The sequence below is a fragment of the Panthera onca genome, chromosome E3 (genome assembly GCF_046562875.1).
Source record: "Panthera onca isolate mPanOnc1 chromosome E3, mPanOnc1 haplotype 2, whole genome shotgun sequence".
NCBI classification, from domain to species: domain Eukaryota; kingdom Metazoa; phylum Chordata; class Mammalia; order Carnivora; family Felidae; genus Panthera; species Panthera onca.
The window spans coordinates 29,123,269-29,146,362 of record NC_138354.1 but is presented as its reverse complement, the minus strand read 5'-3'; the positions used below and the strand labels follow the sequence as shown (position 1 = coordinate 29,146,362).

The window sequence follows — 23,094 nt, the reverse complement described above, 5'->3', positions numbered from 1 at the left end:
TTCCCATTTGTGACAGGGAAGGCCTCCGCAGAACCTAGCCAGACGCCCAGGTCGCCTCCCGCCTGGCTGCCCAGGGGGTCCAGCCTTCCTAAGAGGTTTCGCGTACCTCGTCACCTCCAAGATGTCCCTTGGCACGTCGCATGTGGGGTCACGTGCCATCTCTGCACTTCCTTCACAGGCGGCGGGGGGAGGGGAGTATTCCCATTTCACCTACAGGTAAACTGAGGCTTTGGTGAGTGGCAGCATTTTCTGGTGTCACCGAACTAAGTGGGGTGGGGCTGAGGTCTGGACCCAAGTCTGAACGATCCCACGTCACCATGGGGCCCCTCTCCAACGAAACTTTCCCCCTCCCAACCCGTAGGCCTGCACGAAGGGACTGGCTGTCCCAAGATACTCACGTAGATGAGCCCGGAGAAGTACCTCTCCCTCAGGTTGTGCAGCACAGAGGCCTCATTGAGGCACGTCAGCTCTGCCATGTCCTCCACCTTGGAGAATTTGGGCGGGTTCATCTTCTGGATGTCATCTTTGCCGACCGTCACCTTCTTGCCATTCTCCACCAGCTCCACGATCACCTCGTCCCCTTTCTCCTCCTTGATGCTGGCTGCCTCGAAGCCCTGCTTCTCTGAAGGGACCCAGACCAGCTTCTTGGCGGCCCAGTCAGCCTGGGCCACTGGGCTGTTGACGAAGTTTTTGTCCACAAAGAGGAACTTCTCATCATCGCTGAGCTGGCCCTTCTGCGCCATGGTGCCTGGTTGGTCCCCTGTGGAATAAAGCGACAGCATCAGTATTGGGCCAGAGCCGAGCCCCAAAGACGGTCGAAGCCCTTGCCTCGCATGCCTAGGGAACATTCCGCCAAGTAGGAGGATGTTCCCTGCGGTATGTTTATGTGGCCAAAGAATGGAAACAACTCAAAGTCCCTCATGAGAGGGTCTGCATCATTGCCTATTGTCAGCCATCATGGCACCGGACCCACAAACCACGTTATTTTCATGCGACAAGATACTACTATCCAGGGGTCTCGAAGCAAGAATTAGGTCTACGTGCGTGGACATCCAAAGATGTCCCCGTCTTACTGTTTACTATAAAAATCAAAGAGAGGCGTTCTTCAAATAGTTAAGCCCAGAGATACCATAGGATCCAACAATTCCATTCCCAAGTGTAAACCCAAGAGGAAAGAAGACAGACGTCCACACGAAACCTCGTAGCGAATGTCCACAGAAGCATTCCTCACAATGGCTAACACAGGGAAGGAACCAAGGTGTCCGTGGACAGATAGAATGGATAAATAAAATGCGGTCTATCCATGCAGTGGAATATTATTCAGCCTGAAAAAGGACAGAAGTACTGATCCATGCCGCACCACGGAAGAATCTCAAAAAAATTACGCCAAGTCAAACAATCCAGTCGCAAGGTGTCACAGACTGTAGGATGCCCTTTATATGAAATGTCCACAACAGGCAGATCCACAGAGATTCAAGTAGACTGGTGGTTGCCAGGGCCTGGGAGAGTGACAGCTAAGGGGTACAGGGCTTCTTTAGGGGTGATGGCAATGTTCTGGAATTTATTGTAGCAGCAGACGTACAGCTTTGTGAATATGCTAAAAGCCATTCAATTGTACCATTTAAATGAGTGAATTACATGGCACGAGAATTGTATCTCAGTAAAGCTTTTTAAAAAAATGAAATAAAGGGGAGAGTGTAAACAGTAGGTATAATACCCCATTTTTATTTTAAAGTATTTAGAATACAAGGCACCTGGGTGGCTCAGTTCGTTAAACGTTCAACTTCAGCTCAGGTCATGATCTTACAGTTCGTGGGTTCAAGTGGCACATTTGGCTCTCTCTCTCTCTCCTGTCAGCACAGAGCCTGCTTCATTCAGATCCTCTGTCTCCCTCTCCCTCTGCCCTTCCCCCTTTCAACTCTCGCTCTCTCGAAATAAACATTTAATAAAGAAAAAAAATAAAATATTTAGAATAATACAGGCAAAAAAAAAATGGAGAAATATGCACTTGAGTATAAGTGTGAGGGGCCTTTCACTTTCTTTTTTAAATGTTTATTTTTTTTTTTTAATTTTTTTTTCAACGTTTTTTATTTATTTTTGGGACAGAGAGAGACAGAGCATGAACGGGGGAGGGGCAGAGAGAGAGGGAGACACAGAATCGGAAACAGGCTCCAGGCTCCGAGCCATCAGCCCAGAGCCTGACGCGGGGCTCGAACTCACAGACCGCGAGATCGTGACCTGGCTGAAGTCGGACGCTTAACCGACTGCGCCACCCAGGCGCCCTAAATGTTTATTTTTGAGAGAGAAAGAGAGAGCGCACAAGTTGGGGAGAGGTAGAGAGAGAGGGACAGACCATCTGAAGCGGGCTCTGTGCTGACAGCTGAGAGCCAGATGTGGGACTCAAACTCACAAACCGCGAGATCATGACCTGAGCTGAAGTCGGATGCTCAACCGACTGAGCCACCCAAGCACCCCTGGGATTTTCACTCTCTATCATTTTTTCCCAGTTTTTTCCATCGTGGTAAAATATACGTAGCACAAAATTTGCTATCAACCATTTTTAAGGGTCACTGCAGTTCAGCTGCATGAAGTGCATTCATACTGGGGTGTAACCGTCACCCCCATCCACCTTGAGAACTTTTTACATCGTGCAGAACTGCAACCCTGTCCCCAGGAAACACTAACTCCCCACTCCCCTCCCCTGGCCCCCGGCAACCAGCATTCTACTTCCCGTCTCTAGGACTCTGCCTGCCCTAAGTTCCTCGTACAAGTGGTGTTTGTCTTTTGGTGACTGGCCTCAGCATCATGTCCTCAGAGTTCATCTAGGCTGGCAAATGTGTCAGAATTCCCTTCCTCTTCAAGGCGGAATACTATTCCGCAGGATGTATACACCCTATTTGGCTCCTCCATTGGTTTGTTGATAGGCTCCTGACTGGCCTCCATGTTTTAGCTATTGTGAATAATGCTACTATGAACATGGGTATACTTTTAATTATGTATTTTTACTGTCTTTGTAGCTTTTTAATTTTTCAAAGTGTTTACTTTTGAGGGAGAGACAGAGAGTGAGCGGGGGAGGAGGAGAGAGAAAGGGAGACACAGAACCCGAAGCGGGCTCCAGGCTCTGAGCCATCAGCACAGAGCCCGACGCAGGGCTTGAACTCCTGAACCGTGAGATCATGACCTGAGCTGAAGTTGGGACGCTCCACCGACTGGGCCACCCAGGCGCCCCTACCGTATTTGGGGTTCCCTAATTTTTTGTTAAACTTATGATCAAAAAAAATCGGGTTTGTTTGTTTGTTTGTTTGTTTGTTTTTTACAAAAAGCTTCCAACGGCCACTACACATGAGAAAAAGGTGCTCGACCTTGCCAGTAAAGGAAGAATCTGAAAGCAGTGAGATGTTGACTTTCTCCTATCAGCTTGGCTGAGATGAAAACTATCAGTAATTCCCGGTGTTGTCAGGCGTTGGAGGGGCTGGGCCTCTGCACAGGCCACCCTTATGGATGGAAAAACCTTAACATCTCTGCAAACCCTTTCACGTGCAATTCCACTGCTAGGAGTTCAGCCTAAGGCAATAGACAAGGGCTAAGAGACGCACAAGGATGTGGCTTGCGTTTATGCCAAAATTTCACCCTTTTCTTTTAACCTATTCATCCAAGGGCCACTTCCATGCCATAAAATTCTCTCATTGTAAATGTACAATGACTTCTAGCAAATTTACAGACTTGTGCATCTATCACTACAATGAAATTTGGAACATTCCCATGACCCCAAAAAAGGCATCCCTTGTGCTGGTCTGCCCACATTCCCCGTTTCCATCCCCAGTCCCTGGCACCCACTCATCTACTCTCCGTCTCTAGGGCTTTGTCTTTCCTACACATTTCCTATCAATGGAATCATACAATAGGTGACCACTGATTGTGCAAAGATATTCATGATGTATGTCCAAGTTAAAATTATGTACAGGGGCACCTGGGTGGCTCAGTTGGTTAAACGTCCAACTCTCAGGTCATGATCTCTCGGCTGGGAGAATGAGCCCCACGTCGGGGCTCTGTGCTGAGCACAAAGCGTGGAGCCTACTTGGAATTCTCTCTCTCCTTCTCTCTCTCTCTCTCTGCCTCTCACCTCCTCCCACGCTCACGCACACACGCTCTCTCTCAAAATAAACATCGAAAGATGTTTTAACAATTATGTATAAATAGAAAAACAGACAAACCTCAAAAGCATTACACAGAGCCAAAGAAGCCAGACCCAAAAGTCTCAATGACTTCACTGACCTACAAGTCAAGAAACGGCAAAACCACTACAGCAGAAAGCAGATCAGTAGTTAGCTGCCAGCACAGGGAGGGGAATGGGCTGCCAAGAGGCACAAAGGAACTTTCGGAGGAGGGAGGAACATTTTCTATATTCTGATCATGGTGGTGATTACACATCGGTACGTATTTCTCAAAACTCACTGGGCTGTATGTACACTTAAAAGCCAGTGAATTTTTTAAAAAATGGTGAGTTTTACTGTATGTAGATTATATTGTAATAAAGCTGATTGAAATATTTATAATAATAAATATATTTATAATTATATATATGTGTGTGTGTGTGTGTGTGTGTGTGTGTGTGTGTGTGTATACATATTTAAAAGTCTACAACACTGAGCCTGGCTGGCTCAGTTGGTGGAGCTTGCGACCCTTGATCTCAGGGCTATGAGTTTGAGCCCCACGTTGGGTGTAGAGATTACTGAAAAAATTAGTCTAGAATATTGTATGCTAAAATATTAAACTATGGTTCTATCTGGTCCAATATGGCAGAGTTTGAACATTAGTAAGAAAAATAAAGCTAAGAATGGAGAGATGAATACGTTTAAACCCATGAGGCATGATGATTAAAATAAATTTTAAAGGCCAGCCAGGTAAGATGCTGGGGAACCAAGACGTTATTTTGCAAACTGGTAACGAATGGGGGGCGGGGAGGGAAGCAAAACCTTGATTCTGACTTCCCTTAGTTCCTCGAGGTCACTAAGTAATTGACAAAGAAAAGTCTGTATGTACAACTCCAAGTCAGTGACCGTCCTCTCCACATGAGGAGCCCATTCTTCCTCCCACCGTCTGGATGTGTTCACGAGGCAGGTGCTGAGGCAACAGACTCTTAATGTTCTGTCTAGCAGCCCGTTCCAGACCATTCCTGCAGGAGCTGCCCCTGCCCTAGTAACATTTGCTGCCAGCCAGCTCCTCCCACCTGCCCCAGCGGTCCTCCCCCACCCACTGCTGCTGTGCCTCCAGGAACTAAGACATAGGCTGAGTTAGGATGTATGGCCACCAGGACATACTGTGTGGTTGACGCCCTACTTCAGCAGAGAAGAATTCACAGCTCCTTGAGTTCACCAAAATAACCCCCACATCTCACTAATGGGCAGCCAACTCCTGAGACACAGACTACAAGGCAGGAAAGGACAGGCAAGTACTCCGACCGCCCCTCTTCTCCTTCAGGGGTGAAAATAACAATGATAAGAAACTGATAAGCTCAGAGGGGGTGGTTACTTTTCCCCTGAGTCATGATCTAGTAGCTCATTTTTAACAAGATGGAGAAATGAGCAAATTATTCCCCAAATCTGAATAATCACTTCATCATTCAAAAGGAGTGAAACGAAGAATTGCAGACAGACACATGGCCCTGGGTTTAACAATCACATTACCTGCATTTTTAAATTCTTACGGGTTTTGCTTAGGACATCATCCCAAGAGCATCCCACTCCCCCCACCAAAACCTCACTTTAAACTGACGTTAAAAAAATACTCCCGTCTAGGGGCGCCTGGGTGGCTTGGTCGGTTGAGCGTCCGACTTCGGCTCAGGTCATGATCTCACCGTCCGTGAGTTCGAGCCCCGCGTCCGGCTCTGTGCTGACAACTCGGAGCCTGGAGCCTGTTTCGGATTCTGTGTCTCCCTCTCTCTCTGCCCCTCCCCTGTTCATGCTCTGTCTCTCTTTGTCTCAAAAATAAATAAACGTTAAAAAAAAAATTAAAAAAAAAAAAAAAATACTCCCGTCTAGGGCACCTGGGTGGCTCAGTCATCAAGCGTCTGACTTCGGCTCGGGTCATGATCTCACAGTTCATGAGTTCGAGTCCCACGTCTTGAGCTCAAGCTCAAGCCTGGCTTCTCTCTCTCTCTTTCTGCCTCTCTCTCTCCCTCTGCCCCTCTTGGGATGCTCTCTCTCTCTCTCTCTCTGCCCCTCTCTCACTTGCACCCACGGATTGGCATTTTTAACAAGTTCCTGGGTGATGATGAGGAATGTGGGTCTGGGGTCTATACTTTCAGACCCACGGTGTAAGATGAAAAGTGGATAGAGCACTTTACCATGGATACATCAGGAGGGGGTCACCTAAACGTGTTAATCAACATTAACCATCACAGTAAGGAGTTGATCAGAACGATGTGCCCCCAGATGGGATGCCATAGAAAGTGCCTCTACCACCAAGGAAATATTCTTCCAGAAATGAAAAGGGGTGGGGATGGGGGCCAAAGCGGGCAGAGCCTCTGGGTCCAACACCCCAGGAAACGCGAGGCACAGGGAACACACTACATACTGTCATGGGGGGAAGGCGGGGGGGTGCAATGAAATCCACAGGCGGGAAAGCCTAAGACAAATGACTCCATTTCTTTAAGAACATACAGAAAAAAAAGGAGAGAAATTTATAAACTAGAAGCGGGGGGCGAGGGGGTTTTGAGACGCAGAGGAAAAGCGGGAGATGAAGACAAAGCCCAGTTTGATCATTACCAAAGTGGAGCGCTAGGTGCCTGGGGGGGTGTCCTAGTGACCTCTCTACTTGGGCATATGTTGGAACGTTTTCACAATGAAAAAGTCAAACAAGGACAATAAAAGACTAACAGGGAGAGAGGAAGGGGAAGAAACACACATTCTCTCCCCACAACGCACACATACAGGGCAAATCAGAAGCAAGGGCAATTTCACATTTTTAAAAAGCCACCCCTGGGGCTCCCGGGTGGCTCAGTCGGTTGACCTTCTGACTTCGGCTAAGGTCACCATCTCACGGTTCATGAGTTCGAGCCCCACACCAGGCTCTCTGCCATCGGCACAGAGCCCGCTTTAGATCCCCTGTCCCCCTCTCTCTCTATCCCTCCCCTGCTTGCGCTCTCTCAAAAAAATAAAGAAACCTTAAAAAAATAAAATAAAATAAAAAGCCACCCCTCACATGGAAAGTTTTGAGAAAGTGAATGCGGTTGTAAGAAAAAACAAAGTCCCGACCCATGCCTCCAGAAAGAAAAATGTAGGAGATAATCAAGAAAAATCAAACATTAACACAATATCCTTTATATTAGGGAAACTGTTAAATTCTTCGGTGTGACAATGGCACTGTGGTTCCACCTATTTAGGGTCCCTTCCGGGGCGCCTGGCTGGCTCAGTCAGAAGAGCACGCAACTCTTGATCTCGGGGTCATGAGTTCGAGCCCCACCCTGGGCGTAGAGATCACTTAAATGAGTAAACTTTTAAAAAGTATTTAGGGTGCCTTCTTTTCAGAGCCAGTGGGAAGGAGTTGTAGCTGAACTAACAAACCTGGGTTGAGGGATGGGGTGCCTCAGGTGGGTTAAGCTGTTCCATTGACTTCTGCACGCTTGGCCTTTTTCTTTAAAAGGAAAAATGCTACTGTATCACCTGCGTGCCACTGTCTTCCGTGTGTAAGCCGTATCGCTGTCACACGCCTCCCACTTGGCCCGTAGGTCATTGCCGGGGCCAAGTCTTCTGAATACCAGCAGGGGTAGTCAACACTCATAGCGGGGTCAGCAAGTAACATCAGCACGCTGTTGGGAATCTCGAGTTACGGTCAGCTCCCCCTAACAGATAAGGACACAGAGGCCCAGAGAGGTGACGGCATCTGCCTGAGGTCACACAGCTCAATGGTAAGAGAGCCAGGTTCTGAGCCCACGTCTGATTCCACAGCCCCTGCCCTTCTGCCTCCCATGTGAGCCCGATGGGCTTGGCAGAAGCTCGACGGAGAATTTGCAATAAATGAACCGACCCTAGCAGTTACCCACCCAACACAGTGCCTCACGTGCACATTTGAACCAAGAAGGCAAACGCAAAAAAGGACATACTACGTGATTCTGTTTATAGGAGGGTTCAAAACCAAGCAAAAATGTCCCTATGGTGACACAAGTCAGATGTCTTAACTGGAAGAACAGAAGCCGAGGGGGGCTTATGGGGCTGATGTTCTGCTGCCTTTTTTTTTTTTTTAAGTTTATTTATTTATTTTGAGAGAGAGTGGGAGAGGGGCAGAGAGAGAGGAACAGAGAGAAAATCCCAAGCAGGCTCTGCACTGTCAGCTCAGAGCGCAATCTGGGGCTCAAACTCCCAAACCTGGAGATACGACTGGAGTGGAAATCAGGAGTTGGACACTTAACCCGCTGAGCTACCAAGGCGTCCCCGTGCACTTTTCTGATACAAAGTATATACTTCCATGAAAACTTCTGGTTTCCTTTTTTCTTCTTTATGCTAAAACACACATTACATAAAATTGACCACCTTAACCATTTGAGTGCACAGTTCAGTAGTGTTAAGTACACTTCTGTTAGTGTGCAATGCAACATTTTTAAAATAGTATCAAGGGGCACCTGGGTGGCTGAGTGGGTTAAGCATCCAATTTCAGCTCAGGTCATGATCTCACGGTTGGTGGGTTCGAGCCCCGCATCGGGCTGTCTGTTGTGAGCACAGAGCCCACTTCAGATCCTCAGTCCCCTAACCGTGCCCCCCCCAGCCCCTCCCCCGCCGGTTCAATCACTCACACAATCAATCAACTAAAAATTATAAAATAGTTTCTAAATATACTCAAGAGGGCTGGGGGGAAAGTTCTGAGCAACATGTCAATGAACTGGGTTCCTTCTAATTGCAATGTTGGTCAGCTGCCTTAAAAGTCAGAAAAACACCAAAAAACACAACAGAAAAATACAAGGACACAGGAATCCCCATTGCCAGGAACTCTGTCTAATCTAAGAATCAAAAACACAAACAAGACCGAGTGTAAAGAGTCCGTCTCTGTCCAAAAAAGGAGACAGAGAAGCTGGCTGGCTTCCTCAAGGCTTTGCTGTTTCTAACAGTTACGATGCACGAAATCTGCTTTGGTCACAGGCAAGAGGAAGCCTGGCTTCACCCGAGAACAGCATTTCCCAGAGTGTGCTCCCTGGAACCCTAGTCCCTTGAAATATTAAGGGGTGGGGGTTGGGTGGGATTCAGGGAGATTGAAATACTCTTCGAAAGAAAACGACTCTGTGGTTAAATCTACTGGCAAAGTGCTCCCTCCCCCCACCCCCGCCCCACCCACATCCCCACCCCCCACCTGTGCATGGAAAGGCAGGACAATATCAGGACATCCAAGACTTTGGCAGGTCCTAAAACCCGAAAGCGATTTTACTCCTTTAGACCCAAGGCTCCCCAAAACATTTGGCCACAGACCTCTTTTCCCACCAAACACCAATGAAATCTCACAAATATGCCCTTGAGAAAATGTAGTGAGCCTAGCAAGTTAATAATATTAACATTAGTAATCAGAGCCGCTAAATCTTTATTGGGTACCAGCTATTGTCTCCTTTAATCCCCTCAGAAACACTATAGGGTACACCATCAACTCTGGTTTACAGAAGAGGATACGGAGGCACAGAGAGGTTAAGTAACTTGCCCATCATGGCACAGCCAGCTATGGTGGAATCTGAATAAAGGTATATTTTCAAGGTGATCTTTCCTGCTTTGTCTTCTTTGAAACAGGCAGAACATTTGAGGACAGGAAATACAGGCACACCCGAGAAACATCCTGCATCAGTGTAGAAGGCTCCGGATAATTTGGCTTAATCGTTATAAGGACGTGCCTCAGCATGCACCCAGAGCCTTGAGTTTTCAAAAATTTGGGACGGTGACAACCAGGTAAAAAAAAGTCCCAGGTGGGGCATTAGGGGAGGCACTGGGAGGAAGAAAATAAAAAGTAGCTTGCAAAATAACAGCAATGATCAGGGGCCCAGTTCCAGTCAGAGGACTCTCCTTGTGCTAAGTGGAAACAAAACCTGGTCTCCTGTTCCCTGCTGTGGTCCTTACTTCCAAGGAGGTTTTTCGTTTATGGTTTTTTTTTTAAGTTTATTTATTTATTTTGAGAGAGACAGAACGCGAGAGAGAGACAAAGACAGAGAGCACAAGTGGGGGAAGGGCAGAGAGAGGGAGAGAAAGAGAGAATCCCAAGCAGGTTCCACACCACCAGTGCAGAGCCCGATGCGGGGCTCGAACTCACAGACCACGAGATCGTGACCTGAGCAGACGCCGGACGCTTAACTGACTCAGCCACCCAGGCGCCCCTCAAATAGGGGTTTTCAATCCTGACACCATGGACGCTTGAGGCTGGTCAGTCTTTGTGGGGGGAGGGGCTGTCTTATGCATTCTAGGCTGTTTACAGCATCCCTGTCCTGTACTTACTAGATGCCAGTAGCTCCTCCCCTTGTCAGTTTCTTTCTTTTTTTTTTTTTTAAAGTTTATTAATTTTTGAGAGAGACAGAGACAAAGTGCGAGCGGGGGAAGGGCAGAGAGAGACGAAGACACAGAATCCGAAGCAGGCTCCAGGCTCTGAGCTGTCAGCACAGAGCCCGACGCGGGGCTCGAACTCACGAACCATGAAATCATGACCTGAGCTGAAGTCGGACTCTTGAACCAACTGAGCCGCCTATGCGCCCCCGGCCCTGCCAGTTTTAACAACCCAAAGGCCTCTGGACATTGCCAGATGTCTCCTGGGGGGTGGGGCGACATCGTCCCCGGTGAGAACCACTGCTTTAGAAGAAAACCCAGGACTCTCTGCAGAAGACAGTTAAGGCCTGGAAGGCCAACTGCTGGAGGTGACACGGGGGCAGTGAACACATCCCAAGACAAAACGCAGACGCCCAGAGGTCGGGGGCTGAAGGGGCACCTGCAGGGGTATTAGGAAGGACAGATGGACAGTAAGGACGCTTCAGGGATCGAGGGGTGCTCTCAAACTTTTTGATGAAAACAAAGGACTCTGTGGCTATGAGGTCAGCAACGTGTGACACAACACGGCTCAGTGTGTCCGCTGTGCACGCGGTCCTGATTTCCCCGCCAACACCACACAGCTTCATTCTTTCAGCACAAACAAGCCGTTCTTCAGCCTCTGTGAAACCACCCGGTTACAAGTCCCAGTTCCGCCATGAATTCGCGGGGTGCCTGTGGCCAAGTCACTCTCCCCCTCTGAGCCTTGCATGTTTCATCTGGGGGGAGAAAGTGGGCTGGCCTGACATTGACATTCTATGGGATCTGTGATTCCGTATCAAAGGGCTGGAATCGGACCACACAAGACCGTTCAGCTTGGTGTGTTTTAACATCAGCTTTATCTTCCCCAGAGGGACGCAGGGGTAAAAAGATCCTGCCCTTTCTGCTTCCGCACTAATAAAAAATGAATCAAATACCCCAGGGCCCGAATAGTATAGGATTTGCACATCATCACGCCTGGTCGACAGCTTCCCTGAAGACTTTATTGCCAAGGGGCCGGCTCAAGAGCTTGGACCACAGACACAAACCTAAGTGTCCCCAGGGGTCACGGGAACAATTGGGCCGAGAGCCCTCTTACCCCGCCTAGAGATGGTGGTAGCTCCTTCACTCCAGCCGGGGTCACCTCATGAGTATGTGGACCCTGAACTTCCAGGCTTGCAGTCGACCCAGAAGTCTGACTTTAGGTGCGAAACAGCCGCCACTCAAGTTAAATCATCGCACAGTTTAAGCGCAGTGCAGACGAAATGAACGCCCTGAGCCCGGTCTAGGACACAGTCCACCAGCTGGAAGGACCTCCGCATCGGAGAAACTAGTTCAAGTCCTGGGGCAGGTGTGGAAGGAGCCGGGCGTGTAGAGGGAAACAGGAGAGGGTCCAGGATCCTTACATGCATCAGTTCTCTCTGCCCCAAGCTGTCTGCATGAGACAATTGGATTCTAAATCTGTTATTGGTAATAGGCACCGTAATTACTGGGCCCCTTCTATTCATGGGGTATTGGGCCAGGCCATTTATTAAATACCCCAGCTCGCTATGTGTCCTAAGTGTTCAGCAAGGTGAGCATAATTTATTATTCCTGTAAGATTACAGAGGTCCTGGAAAGTAAACTAAATTAAAAGCCTTCCCTTGCAAAAGCTGGAGTCGGGATTTAAACCCAGATTCACCCGACGTCCAATCTACTCTTAGCAGAAAAGCTCTTGCTTGCTTCAAGGCCTGGCCCCCTCCGCACTCCCCCCATCAATCATACCACCCCCCACCTCCCCAGGGTGTGATCCCAAGGAAGCCCAACTTCACCTTAACAGGAAAAAGGCGAGCAGTGGACCATTTCACTGTTGCTTTGGGACATCTCCCCTGACTTAAATACTGTGTTTAAAGTAACTCCAGGGCACCTGGGTGGCTCAGTCGGTTAAGGGTCTGACTTCGGCTCAGGTCATGATCTCACAGTTTTTGAGTTCAAGCCCCACTTCGGGCTCTGTGCCAATAGCTTGGAGCCCGGAGCCTGCTTTGGATGCTGTGTCTCCCCCTCTCTCTGCCCCTCCCTGGCTCATGCTGCCTGTCTCTCTCTCTGTCTCTCAAAAATAAATAAACATTAAGAAATAAAGTAACTCCAGAAGGAAGTTTTTTAATTAGTAGAGTGAAATTATTTTTCTCTCCTACCAAGAGAACTTGGTTAGCAAGAGACACAATATAGCTCCTATGAAGAACACTTTTGGGAAAGAGAGAACTGGTCATTTCCGGCCCTCAAAGCCCCAGGGTATTTTGTATCTTCCAGCCCTGGCATAACGTGCTTACAATTAATGTACAGTCTCGAATGTGACAGACATTTCTCAATATCTATCCATTTTAAATGCACGTGCCCTTTGACTTGGCCATTGCATTGCTGGGAATTGATCTTACAGATAAATTCATGTAATTAGACAAAAATAGATATAGGATGTTCCCTGAAACACTCTAAGTGATGGGGAGCAGCTGGTATGTTTCCATAAGGGGTTATTTCAGTAAGAAGCTGTATTTTCCAATAATAGAGGATTATACAGCTGATTTTTAAACATGCCAAAACATGCCGGTAGAGAAAGATGTTGAAGATCTACAATTAAGTGGGGAAAAAAAATCCTAATGTCCGGAATGCCAGTTTTTTTTTTTTTCTGACAAAAAGGAAATTCGACGTAGCAAAGTTTTGGAAAGATACCCAAGAATACACTGACCGTGATTACACCTAGGGGGTAAGGAAGAATCGAGAGGGCAAGGAGGAAGGGGCTCAGGGAGACAGGCATTCTACGAGGAGACGGGGACTGGCAATCGTGACCCCAGATCAGGACCCAGCGGCCTCAGACCGAGGCCCCTTTTGAGATTCTACGTCATCTGCTCCACGGTTCGCTTCACCAGGGGAAGGAAGGAACGGGTATAGTAATGGGGCAAGTTCAAGCCTGCATGAGTGAGCAGGGGTCGAGTCCTGCGGGCCCTTTCTTGGGGACTTTGATGAGGGCTGTTCCATCCAAACCCTCGAATCACTAATGCAGGTTCAAGGTACGGGACTCCCCTGTGCAGGAGCAGTGGACAGCACTAGCTAGTTCCTCCCTCACCTGAGCCTTACAAAATTCCTGCAAATTCCCGCTTGGCCTTCTCCGAACTCAGCCTTTCCTCCAACGTGTGGCCATGGCTCCACTGTTTAAAGGTCAGGGGAGGAGGGCGGAGAGACCCCAGGGAGCCAAAGAGCCACCTGAAAAGCCAGATAGGTTCCCATTCCTAGGAGAGCCCTTCCAGGATGCCATCATGGCCCGAAATGAATCACAAATGGGCCAGTAGAACTGGAATGTGCCTGGCGTAGGGGAGCAAGTGTGGCCATATTCAAGTAGAAGGTTCTAACTACCACCTTCATGCCAAATAGGGATTGGGATTATGGAGGCAGGACACAAAAGGAAAATAAGGGAAAAGATTCTCCTTTACAGAAAGGTCACACGATAGGCTTGCTGTGCCACATGAAGCACAATCCTTAAGGTCTCTGGGCACGTACGTGATAAATAATCGCCCACTGAAGTGAGGCAGAGCCCAGGTGATGCTACCCCCTTCGTGTGCATTATCCCACTTAATCCTCCCGACAGGGTAATCCCTTGGGCTCTAGAGTTACAAAGAGCTCTGCAGGATCCAGTCTTTCTCCTGGGCCAGTCAAGCTATCCTGAGCAAGTTATTCAGACCACAGTAGTAAAAAGGGGCCAACAACAATATCTCCTCCCAAGGGTTGTTGCGAAGATGGTAACACGATGCCAGTTAAGGGCTCAGCGTGTCGACTGGCCAAAGCGCTCACCAAACATGAGCTATTCTCCCCACCCCACCCCCATTTTTCAGATGGGAAAACGGAGGTTTGTGAAGTCCGGTGTGGAGGATTTCCAAACTTGCTCATGACATTCTAGGATTCCAGCGGATTTAACAGCAGACTTGGTTTTCCGGAAAAATCTCACACGGATCTGATTTGAGAATTACACGGAAATCCATTTCAATTTCCAACAGGGCATCCGCCTGCTTGGCCCCGATGTGCTGAAGAAAGAAGAGACCCTTCCTCCTCCAAAATAAAACTGTCAAGAAAGGCCGTGTGAGTACCCAGCAAGAAGGCACCCTTCTTCGAACCTGGAAGAATGCCCTCACCAAGAACCGAGTCTGCCAGCTCCTTGATCCTAGACATCAACAGCCTCCAGAAAGTTCCCCTGCAGGTCCCTAAGATCACAAGTCCTAATCTAACTGATTTAGTCAGTAATGAGCACCAAATGCTGAATAGGAGACCCAGGTCCTTGGAGGTGAATCAATTCGGATGGCGGTCGGTCAAGTCATGATTCTGACTGGCTGGTTTGGCCAAACCTTGGTGGGGCAGAGCTCCGGGAAGAGGGAACACAGAGGAGACCATGCCAGAGGAAGACACGGAATTAGGAGACTGTGGGGGCCTGCCCCGAATGAAGAGTGTTAGAGAAATTCGTTACAGGATTGGACAGTAATCCTTATGGTCTTGTGGAGCCTTGGAGTTAGTTAACTGCCACTGCGATATGGTCTGGCAAAGATAATCACCAGGTATTGTTTTCTACTCCTATCTTGGAAAGCAGTAGTTTAATAAACCCGAGTGGCTAAAAACATTTTTTGAATTAAAAAAAAAAATTCCCAATAAGAGAGGAGCAGGGAAAAATAATCCTCCTTTCCTCCCAAATGTCTTCTCCTCCGGGCCCCTCCACTTGTTCCCAAATGGGAAGGACAAGGGCCAAGAAATCCCCCAGAGTCACGACCAACAAAGCTGTGTTACGACGCTAACTTGCAAGCGAGCCGGGTATGGCCTCATGGAAAACACTACCATACATGGCCATGTTTGCCTCAATCTCAGCCCTCGGACAGAAAAGTAATGGTAACAAATCCATAACAAATACCTTGTACGGAAGAACATGTCTATTTCAGATGCGAAAATAAAAAACCACGGTGTGTACCAGGCGAGCCCCAGAAGCTTCTTGGAGAAAGCTCGTCTAGTTCATGAGTTAGACTCTTGGGATGGCAGTCTACCCATCGGCCCCAGCTAGATTACCACACCACCAGGGGACAAACGGTGCGTTTTATTTTAAATTCCCAAAAGGTCAGCTTATGTTTTCTCCAGAGAGAAGATGATAAACCCTTGCTTTCTGGAAGCATGTGGTCCCCCCAGAAACTTGACTCCAAAAGACGTTTTGTTCATGGTAAAGACAAAAGGTGGTGGGTCAAGATCACATAGCCTTGGTATCAGACAGACCCAGGAATGGATTCCACCACTTGCTAGCTGTGTGATGCTGGGCGAGTTACTTAACCTCCCTGAGCCTCAGCTGCCTTTTGACTAAACAGTCATCATGGTGCCTCCTTAAAAGGTTATTGCAACATTTAGATGAGATAAATTAAATCAAACACTGCTACAGTGCCTGGTACATAAGTATCCCATCAGTGGTGGCTATCTCAATGGAAAAGCACCAAGGGAAGACTTCCTTCCACAGAAATTCAACCTATTTTACACCTTGCCATCCAATGCCTTTCAGCCCAGCATCTTCCAGTTCCCTCTCTGTAAAAACAAAACAAACAAAACAGAAAAACCTCTCCATTGGTATCTTTAAGGAAACTAAACCAATCGAGAAGACGAAGCAAAACACAACTATGCAAATCGGTTTACTAACAATCCACCTGCCTTCCCTTGGCCAAACCCTGGCCACTTAACCATTTAATCTCTTAGTTCTTAACACTGTAACCAAACCCTCTCCTTGGGTTTCTAACTATTTTCTCTAACGTCTTGATAAGCATAGCTTTGAATGGCGCCCTTCCTCAGGCAGCAAAATCCCCACCAGCTCTCTGTGCAGGGGGAAAACTGAAACAGACATCAGCCAGACTTTTTCTCACTTTGGTCCACTTTGTGGGGACGTTCAGAGCAACATGGGTGCCAGCTACTCACAGGAAACCCCAGGGCACTCTTACTTAACACACCTGCAGGTCATGGATGCAAATCGAAACTGTCTCATCTGCCTGGGTATTTGAAGCCCTTGGGGTCAACCTGGATAAGATTTTTTTTTTTTTTTTTTTAACTTTGGAATGGGGGAGGGGAGTCTGGAAGAAAACTGGGCTGTGATAAATCAACTGCATCATAACCAGCCCTCCCTCTCTAGGGTGATCAACAAACACATCCTCTAAACTGATGAAAAACGCACTCCCCTTTCTGCGAAGCATCTGCCCACGTGTTTTTCACTGATTTAGCATGTTTTCAACAGAATTAAGCCAGGCTTCCAAATCCACTCAGAGCGTTACTTTGCCCGCCTCTGTGATTGGAAATGACTTTCTAGGGAAGTTCAGCTGTACTTTATCTGTGCCTAGAATAAAAGTTAGAAGCCAATGGAAGCTGCTCCTCTGAGATTTGAAGGGATCACATCTCCCAGATGTGTCTCATAAGAATCATCTGGGAGTCCTCCTTTTTTTTAAGTACAGTTTTTCTGGAGATTCAAGTGTAACTGGAGGTGAGCCCGGAATTTCTGTCTTTAACAAGTACCCCCAAGGTGGCACTTCTGGTTGGCCACCTGGGGAGATGGAGGTTTGGGGAAAACCTAGGTTGATGAAGCAGAGAAATGAAAACTGTGAATCCCCACCTCCTCACCAGAGTCCTTGACCGGATGACAAGGATGGCAACAGAAACACCTTGCTGCTCCCCAGGCCCTGTAGGATGACCCCTACCCAGCTGCCCACCCCCCAGTGCCACCCTACTTACAGATCTCCAACTGGGGGGACAGCGGAGAAGAAACCGGGTGGAGAGCTCAGATCTGGCACACCTCCCAGGCAGGGGCGTCCAAATCTCCCGGCTCCCCCGGGAAGCCTCTCTTTATAGACCCGGAGCTGCCCCCGGTGGGAAAGAGGAGGCGGCCCCGGGGGGAGGAGAGGGGAGGGTCCCAGGCTGCTGGCTCCGCAGCGCCCCCTGCAGGGCCCGGGAAGCGCGGCGTTTTGTGCCGTTCCTGGCCTCACCTGCGGCGGCGCTGGGACAGGGGCGCACACGTGGCGGGGACCCAGGGGGCTGTGGCGCTCCCCGCAGAAGAGTTCGGGCCGGTGTCTCACACCGCACCCCCCCCCCCCAACCCGGCTCTGGGACACTCACCGAGGCTATGATTCCCAGAGCAAGGGGCCGAGCGATCAGCGTCTGGGAGCGGGGAGGGGAGTTGCTTGAGAAGGTCTCCCTTCAGTCAGTGCACGACCCCGATTTTAACCGCTTCCTTCCCCTCGGAGGGGGCAAATGTGGGGGTCTGAATTGCCACCTCCCAGCCCCGCTCCCCCTTTTATTCGCCATCCAGTGCCTGGAAAGGGGGCCGGCCGCACTGCATGAAGGGTAGAGGAAGGGGATTTTTTGAACTTTGCAAATGCAAGGCAGGAGCCCCCGACGGCTGGGAATCTTTTGGGAAGGGAAAGTTTTTATTTTTCCCAACTTGCTATTCCACCTCCACCCACAAGAAAAAGTGGGGGGTGGGGGTGGGGACACAACAACCTGCTGCAGGGACTTGAGGCCCGGATGTGCCATTCGCTGACTGCCTGACCTCAGGCGAGTCACTTCCCTGCTCTGAGCCTCAGTCTCTGCAGCCGAAAAATGTGTGTGTGTGTGTGTGTGTGTGTGTCGGGGAGGGTATATTTATGTAACTTGCAAGGTGTGAGTCAGGATGCAAAGAGAAAGTGGGTGCGACCCTGCCCTTGCAAGTTCCCAACTCTTCTTCCCCCGCCCAAGAAGTTCCTGCAAATGAAGAAGCTGCTTAAAACTTCACCCCTGCTCCCCTCTCTCTTAGGACCCCTCCCCCCCCGCCTGTGTCTGTCAATCTGTTCGTCTCTCTCGCATACTTCTGATGGCAGTGACTCTCCATCACTCTTTCTTCCTGCCTTGCGGTCACTCTGCATGTCTCTGTCTCTCACTTTCTCCTCTGTCTCCCTCTGCCTCTGGCCTGTGTCTCTCCCGACCTCTCCCGCGGTCTCTGGCTTTGTGTCTCTCCCGGACGTCTCCCACTGTCTCCCTCTATCTCTGGCCCTGCGTCTCTGGCTCCGGCTCTCCGTCGCCGGCTCTCTCCCCGGCTCTCCGTCTTCTCCCGGGCTCCGTCGCCCGCACGCACACAGGCCATAAAAGGAAGCCGAGGCGGTGGGCTGGCCCCGCGCCAGGCCGGGGACCCGCGCGCCCCGCTCCCCGCCCCGCACGGGCCCCGGGTCCCCGGGCCGGTCCTCCCTCCGCGGGCGCGGCGGGGGGCGCTGGGCGGGCGACAACCCAAAAAGGGCAGGCGCGGGCGCCTTCCTGCAGGAATCCCCAGCGCCGCATACCAGCCCGGGGCTGCCCGCTCCCCCTGACTAAATATGGTGCGGAGCGGCCTCCCGGCGCGGCGGGCGCGGGGGAGGGCGCGCTGCCTCCGGCCACTGCGACTGCGCCGCGCGGGCCCACGTGGGCCCCAGCTACTCCCAGCCACAGGGCTTGGGGAGGGGGTCGGAGGAGCTGGGAAGACCCCCGCCGGGCTCCGGGCTTCGCACGCACCCCACCTAGGTCCATAACCCCTCCCTGGGTAACCGGATCGGATGGGGGAGGGGGCTTGCCTGATCACCCCCATTTTGCAGGTGAGAAAACTGAGGTCCCAGAGCAGCGAAGAGATTTGCCCAGGCTCCCGATGGGACTGGAGCCCACCGTTGCCATGATTCGCTTCCAGAAGGACTTTAAAGGGAAAGGGAGATGCCCAGGTGAATTGGCCTGCAGGCTAAAGACAGGTCTCCGAGGTTAGTGGCCGGTGCCCCCTTTGTAGCCGTTCCGCCAGGAGCCGTTCCTTTAACTGCTCCGTGCCTCAGTGTCCCTATCTGTGAGATGGGAAGAGCAGCAGTTATGTCCTGGCTGTTGGTAAACAGTCGTTGAGATGATCCATGTGAAACGGACATATTGTGCAGCTTCCTGTTAGCTATTATTCCCAGCCAACTTGAAACCACAGGCCTTGGGTGCCTGATGGCGACGGCAGGCCTGTCCCCCCTCCAGCCACCCCGCTCCCCAGAGTATCTCAGACCCTCTTGATCACTTCCTCAGGCTCTGCTGCTTTCTGAAGCCTGTTCTCTCTCTATTCTGAAGCCACAGAATAGTCCGTGAACTGAGCCTGTGTTTTCTCAGGGAGGAGCACAGAGCGACAGAATCTTTGCCTCAACTACCTTACTGGGTTGTTAAACAGGACAACATATGTGAAGGCCTTATATAAAGCATTCCATACCTTTCTGGTACGTTCTATCAGTGCTCAGGGACAGTCATTCATTAAATATGTGTCCAGTGCCAAAGCTCAGATGTTTGAATCTTCAAAAGTGCATTGTTACAGTAATTAAAGCAAATGCCTGTTTTATTTCTCATGGCTCAAAAAGCCAGTTATTTTAAGATCAAGGGGGAAAAATACTTTTAAAAAAAGTGTTACTCTGAGAGCTGTCCAGTAAGTTTCCTTGGCTTGTCTTTTCTTTGAGGTGCTGTGTAATGGGAGTTTCCATAAACTCATGAAACAAGACGGCAGAGGGGAAATTTATCTCTCGGAGTCTTTTCCTTTTAGCAAAAAAGCTCAAAAATGTGATTGTCCCCCAGTTTTTAATGATATCAAAGATCGGGGTCAACCGACCTAATTATGTAGAAGGGTATCAGCGCTCAAGGCCTCCAGCCCAAGATTTGCACAGGACCATGCCTTCTTGTGAATGAAGGGATGTCATTCCTGGCCACAAGCCTGGCTCGATCGCTCTTGCAAAAAGGCACTTCTGTTTCAGTCATGACGGCTCCACACTTCTCCAAGACAGGACCCCACAGCAGAGTGACTTGGGACGCTTTTTCCTTCATCCATTTCCACTCATGGTGCCTTTGTACCTCCAGATTCTCTAACAGGAAGGCCCCTAAAATTCTCAAGAGGAGTTTTACAGTGCCTGCCCAAACTAGACACGCTCTTGACATACGATGCGGCAAATCATGCTCCTTAGGACTTACCCAAACGAGTCGAAAGCTTACGTCCATACTGCAGCCTGCAGTTGGTTTATAGCAACTTTGTTCGGAATTGCCAGAACTCGGAAGCGACCAAGATGCTATTCAGCAGGTGAGTGGACAAACCGTGGGACACTGAGGTGATGCACTATTATTTGGTGCTAAAAAACAAACCGACTCTCAAGCCACGAAAACATGGAGGAATCTTAGGTACATATTCCTACGTGAAAGGAGCTGGTCTGTAAACACCAAGCACTGCAGGATTCCAGATCTGACATTCTGAGAAAGGCAACACCATGAAGACGGGTAAAAGAGCTGGGGCTGCCAGGGCCTGGGGGGAGGGAGGATGAATGGGCAGAACACAGGACGTTTAGGGCAGTGAAAATACTGTGCACGATACTATAATGGTGGATACAGGTCATGATATATTTGTTCAGACTCATAGAATGAACAGCACCTTAAATGAATCCTAATGTGAACTATGGACTTTGAGTGAGAATGTGGTCGGTGCAGGTCCATCGATTGGCACAAACGTGCCACCCTGATGGGGGGGGGGGGGGGGTGCTGCTAAAAATGGGGGAGGCTGCGAGTGTGGGCATAGGTGGTGTATGGAAACTCTGTGCACGTTATATCCAAGAAATAAGGTCTATTTTTTTTTTAGAGGTAGTTTTACCTTTTATTAAAAAAAAAAAAAAAATTAATGAAGACCACACAATCCTTGCAGAACGGTTGTTACAAAAATCAAATACCCAAGTGGCTGGGGAGGATTGTCCTAAATGCCTTTAAAGGCATATTCTCACAAATGTTAATCCTTCGTGTACACTTGGCTTTAGGTTAAAAGAACACATCAAATTTTATATAATCATACAGGCATGCGAGTCATACACAAATGCATTCTTGCACATAATTATAAAGCTATTAGTTTACTCTATGCAAACATATACGCTAAGCTAAATTTATCATCTTCAAACGCCACCTCTGTTCCTGCTGTTTTTTAACTGCCCAAGTTTTAGATTTCCACTTTTCCTAAATCCCTCTTCAGCCCCAATTCCCATCCTATTTTTGTGTAAATCCAAGTCTTCCCCTAAAACTTCTCTGTATTTCTGGAAGAGAACTTCTCCTAACAACCCATGAAAACCACCAGCAGTGATGCAGATTTAGTTTTTTGAGTTAGAGGACAAGAGCTTGATGGGTCCTCTGTATTCAGATCTTTTTTTTTTTTTTTTTTTGCCATCTCTGCCCATGCACCTTCTTCAACTACTGGCTTATAAATTAATTGACACAGTTCAAATATCCTGAGTATAAACATTTCTGGAGTACATTTTTCTCAACCTAAGGTCCTCTGTGGAAATCATAAAAATCTTAGTTTTTTGAAAATAGGCGGTTTTCCCTTTTTCCAAATATAAAAAAAGAGTGCTGCATATGCTCTTCCGAAGCCCTAAATGGCCACGTCCCCGGTTACAACACCGTCCCCGCCAGCCCCCGGGGTGAAGAGTAAGTGTGGCAGGTGAGGTGGCTGATGGCAAGGGCACACGCGGGGCACAGCTCCCTCCCTTCCCCCTCCACCCAGGCTGCCGGGGAGCCTGCGGGGGGGGGGGGGGGGGGGGGGGGGGGGGGGAGGGGGCCTGGGGAGCCGCCTCCCACCGTTCTTCCCGTCCTGGTGTCCACCTCTTGATGACCGAACAGGCACAGGAACAGCCTCTGCACAAAGACGAGTTGCTCCAGTGTTTTTTATTAAATGATACATCAAAAGTATAAAAGTGGCCTGGGTGCAAATGACAGGACAATGCATACAAAAGCACTATCGACTACATGCGACAATTATGTTCAGCTTCTATCGTGATGACTTTGTATCAGTATCCAAAATGATAAAGTCCAGGATTTTTTCTTAATCTAGTCCTGCATGATTGTAATTCCTGAGGTGAACTTAGCGTCCATTGCCAACATCCTTGCATGTAAACCAAGTCTTCTGAGAAGAATTCAGATGTTCATATCCCCACACCCAATACAATGGAATTCGTGACTGTTACCATAGATTACAGATTTAATTTTAAAAATGGAAATGAGATGTAAGTAATTCTAGCTCGTCAACAGGGCCTCGCAAAATCCTCTCACTTGTCAAGTATGTCTTGAGGGGATAACAACTTTTGGCACTCAGATAAAAATTCTTGGTTAAGGTGTAAGGACTGAACGCTGACCACCGCACAGAAAGTCAAAAGTTTCAGTAATTTCCACAGGCAGCACAGAGTCCGCACCCTGAAGAGGACGCCAATTTTTCCAGCTCCAGCCATGATCACTTTCCCTGTGGAAAATGTTCAAGCTAAACGCGGTCAGTAAACGGGAGCCCGCGCAGTTCACGCCCAGAACACGCTTTGCCACTTCCGGCCGACCGGGCGCTATTGTAACAGGTGTTGTCAGGGATATCGGTCTGGAGACTCCACGTTATAAAAATGTCTGAATAAATATCAAAATAGCATTTTAGAGATCGCACACTAAGAGCTCTTACCGGTTTTTTTTTTTATCCCAAGAACGAAAAACTGGCATTTAATGAGAATTCCGGAGCCCGAGT

The 23,094-nt window shown here is 49.0% G+C and overlaps 1 protein-coding gene across 5 annotated transcripts in view; it reads right to left on the bottom strand.

Annotated features, from left to right (window-relative positions):
* Positions 1–17,407, bottom strand: part of MYH11 (myosin heavy chain 11) — a 124,252-nt gene extending 106,845 nt beyond the window's left edge. For all 5 annotated transcript variants that reach the window (XM_078439751.2, XM_078439747.2, XM_078439748.2 and 2 more), the window contains exons 1-2: positions 17,289–17,407; positions 399–760 (exon numbers count right to left, since the gene is read on the bottom strand). In XM_078439751.2, the coding sequence (XP_078295877.1) occupies positions 399–743 (345 nt within the window). In that variant the 5' untranslated portion in view covers positions 744–760; positions 17,289–17,407. The remainder of the gene's footprint in view (positions 1–398; positions 761–17,288) is intronic.
* Between the last annotated feature and the right edge of the window lie 5,687 nt (positions 17,408–23,094).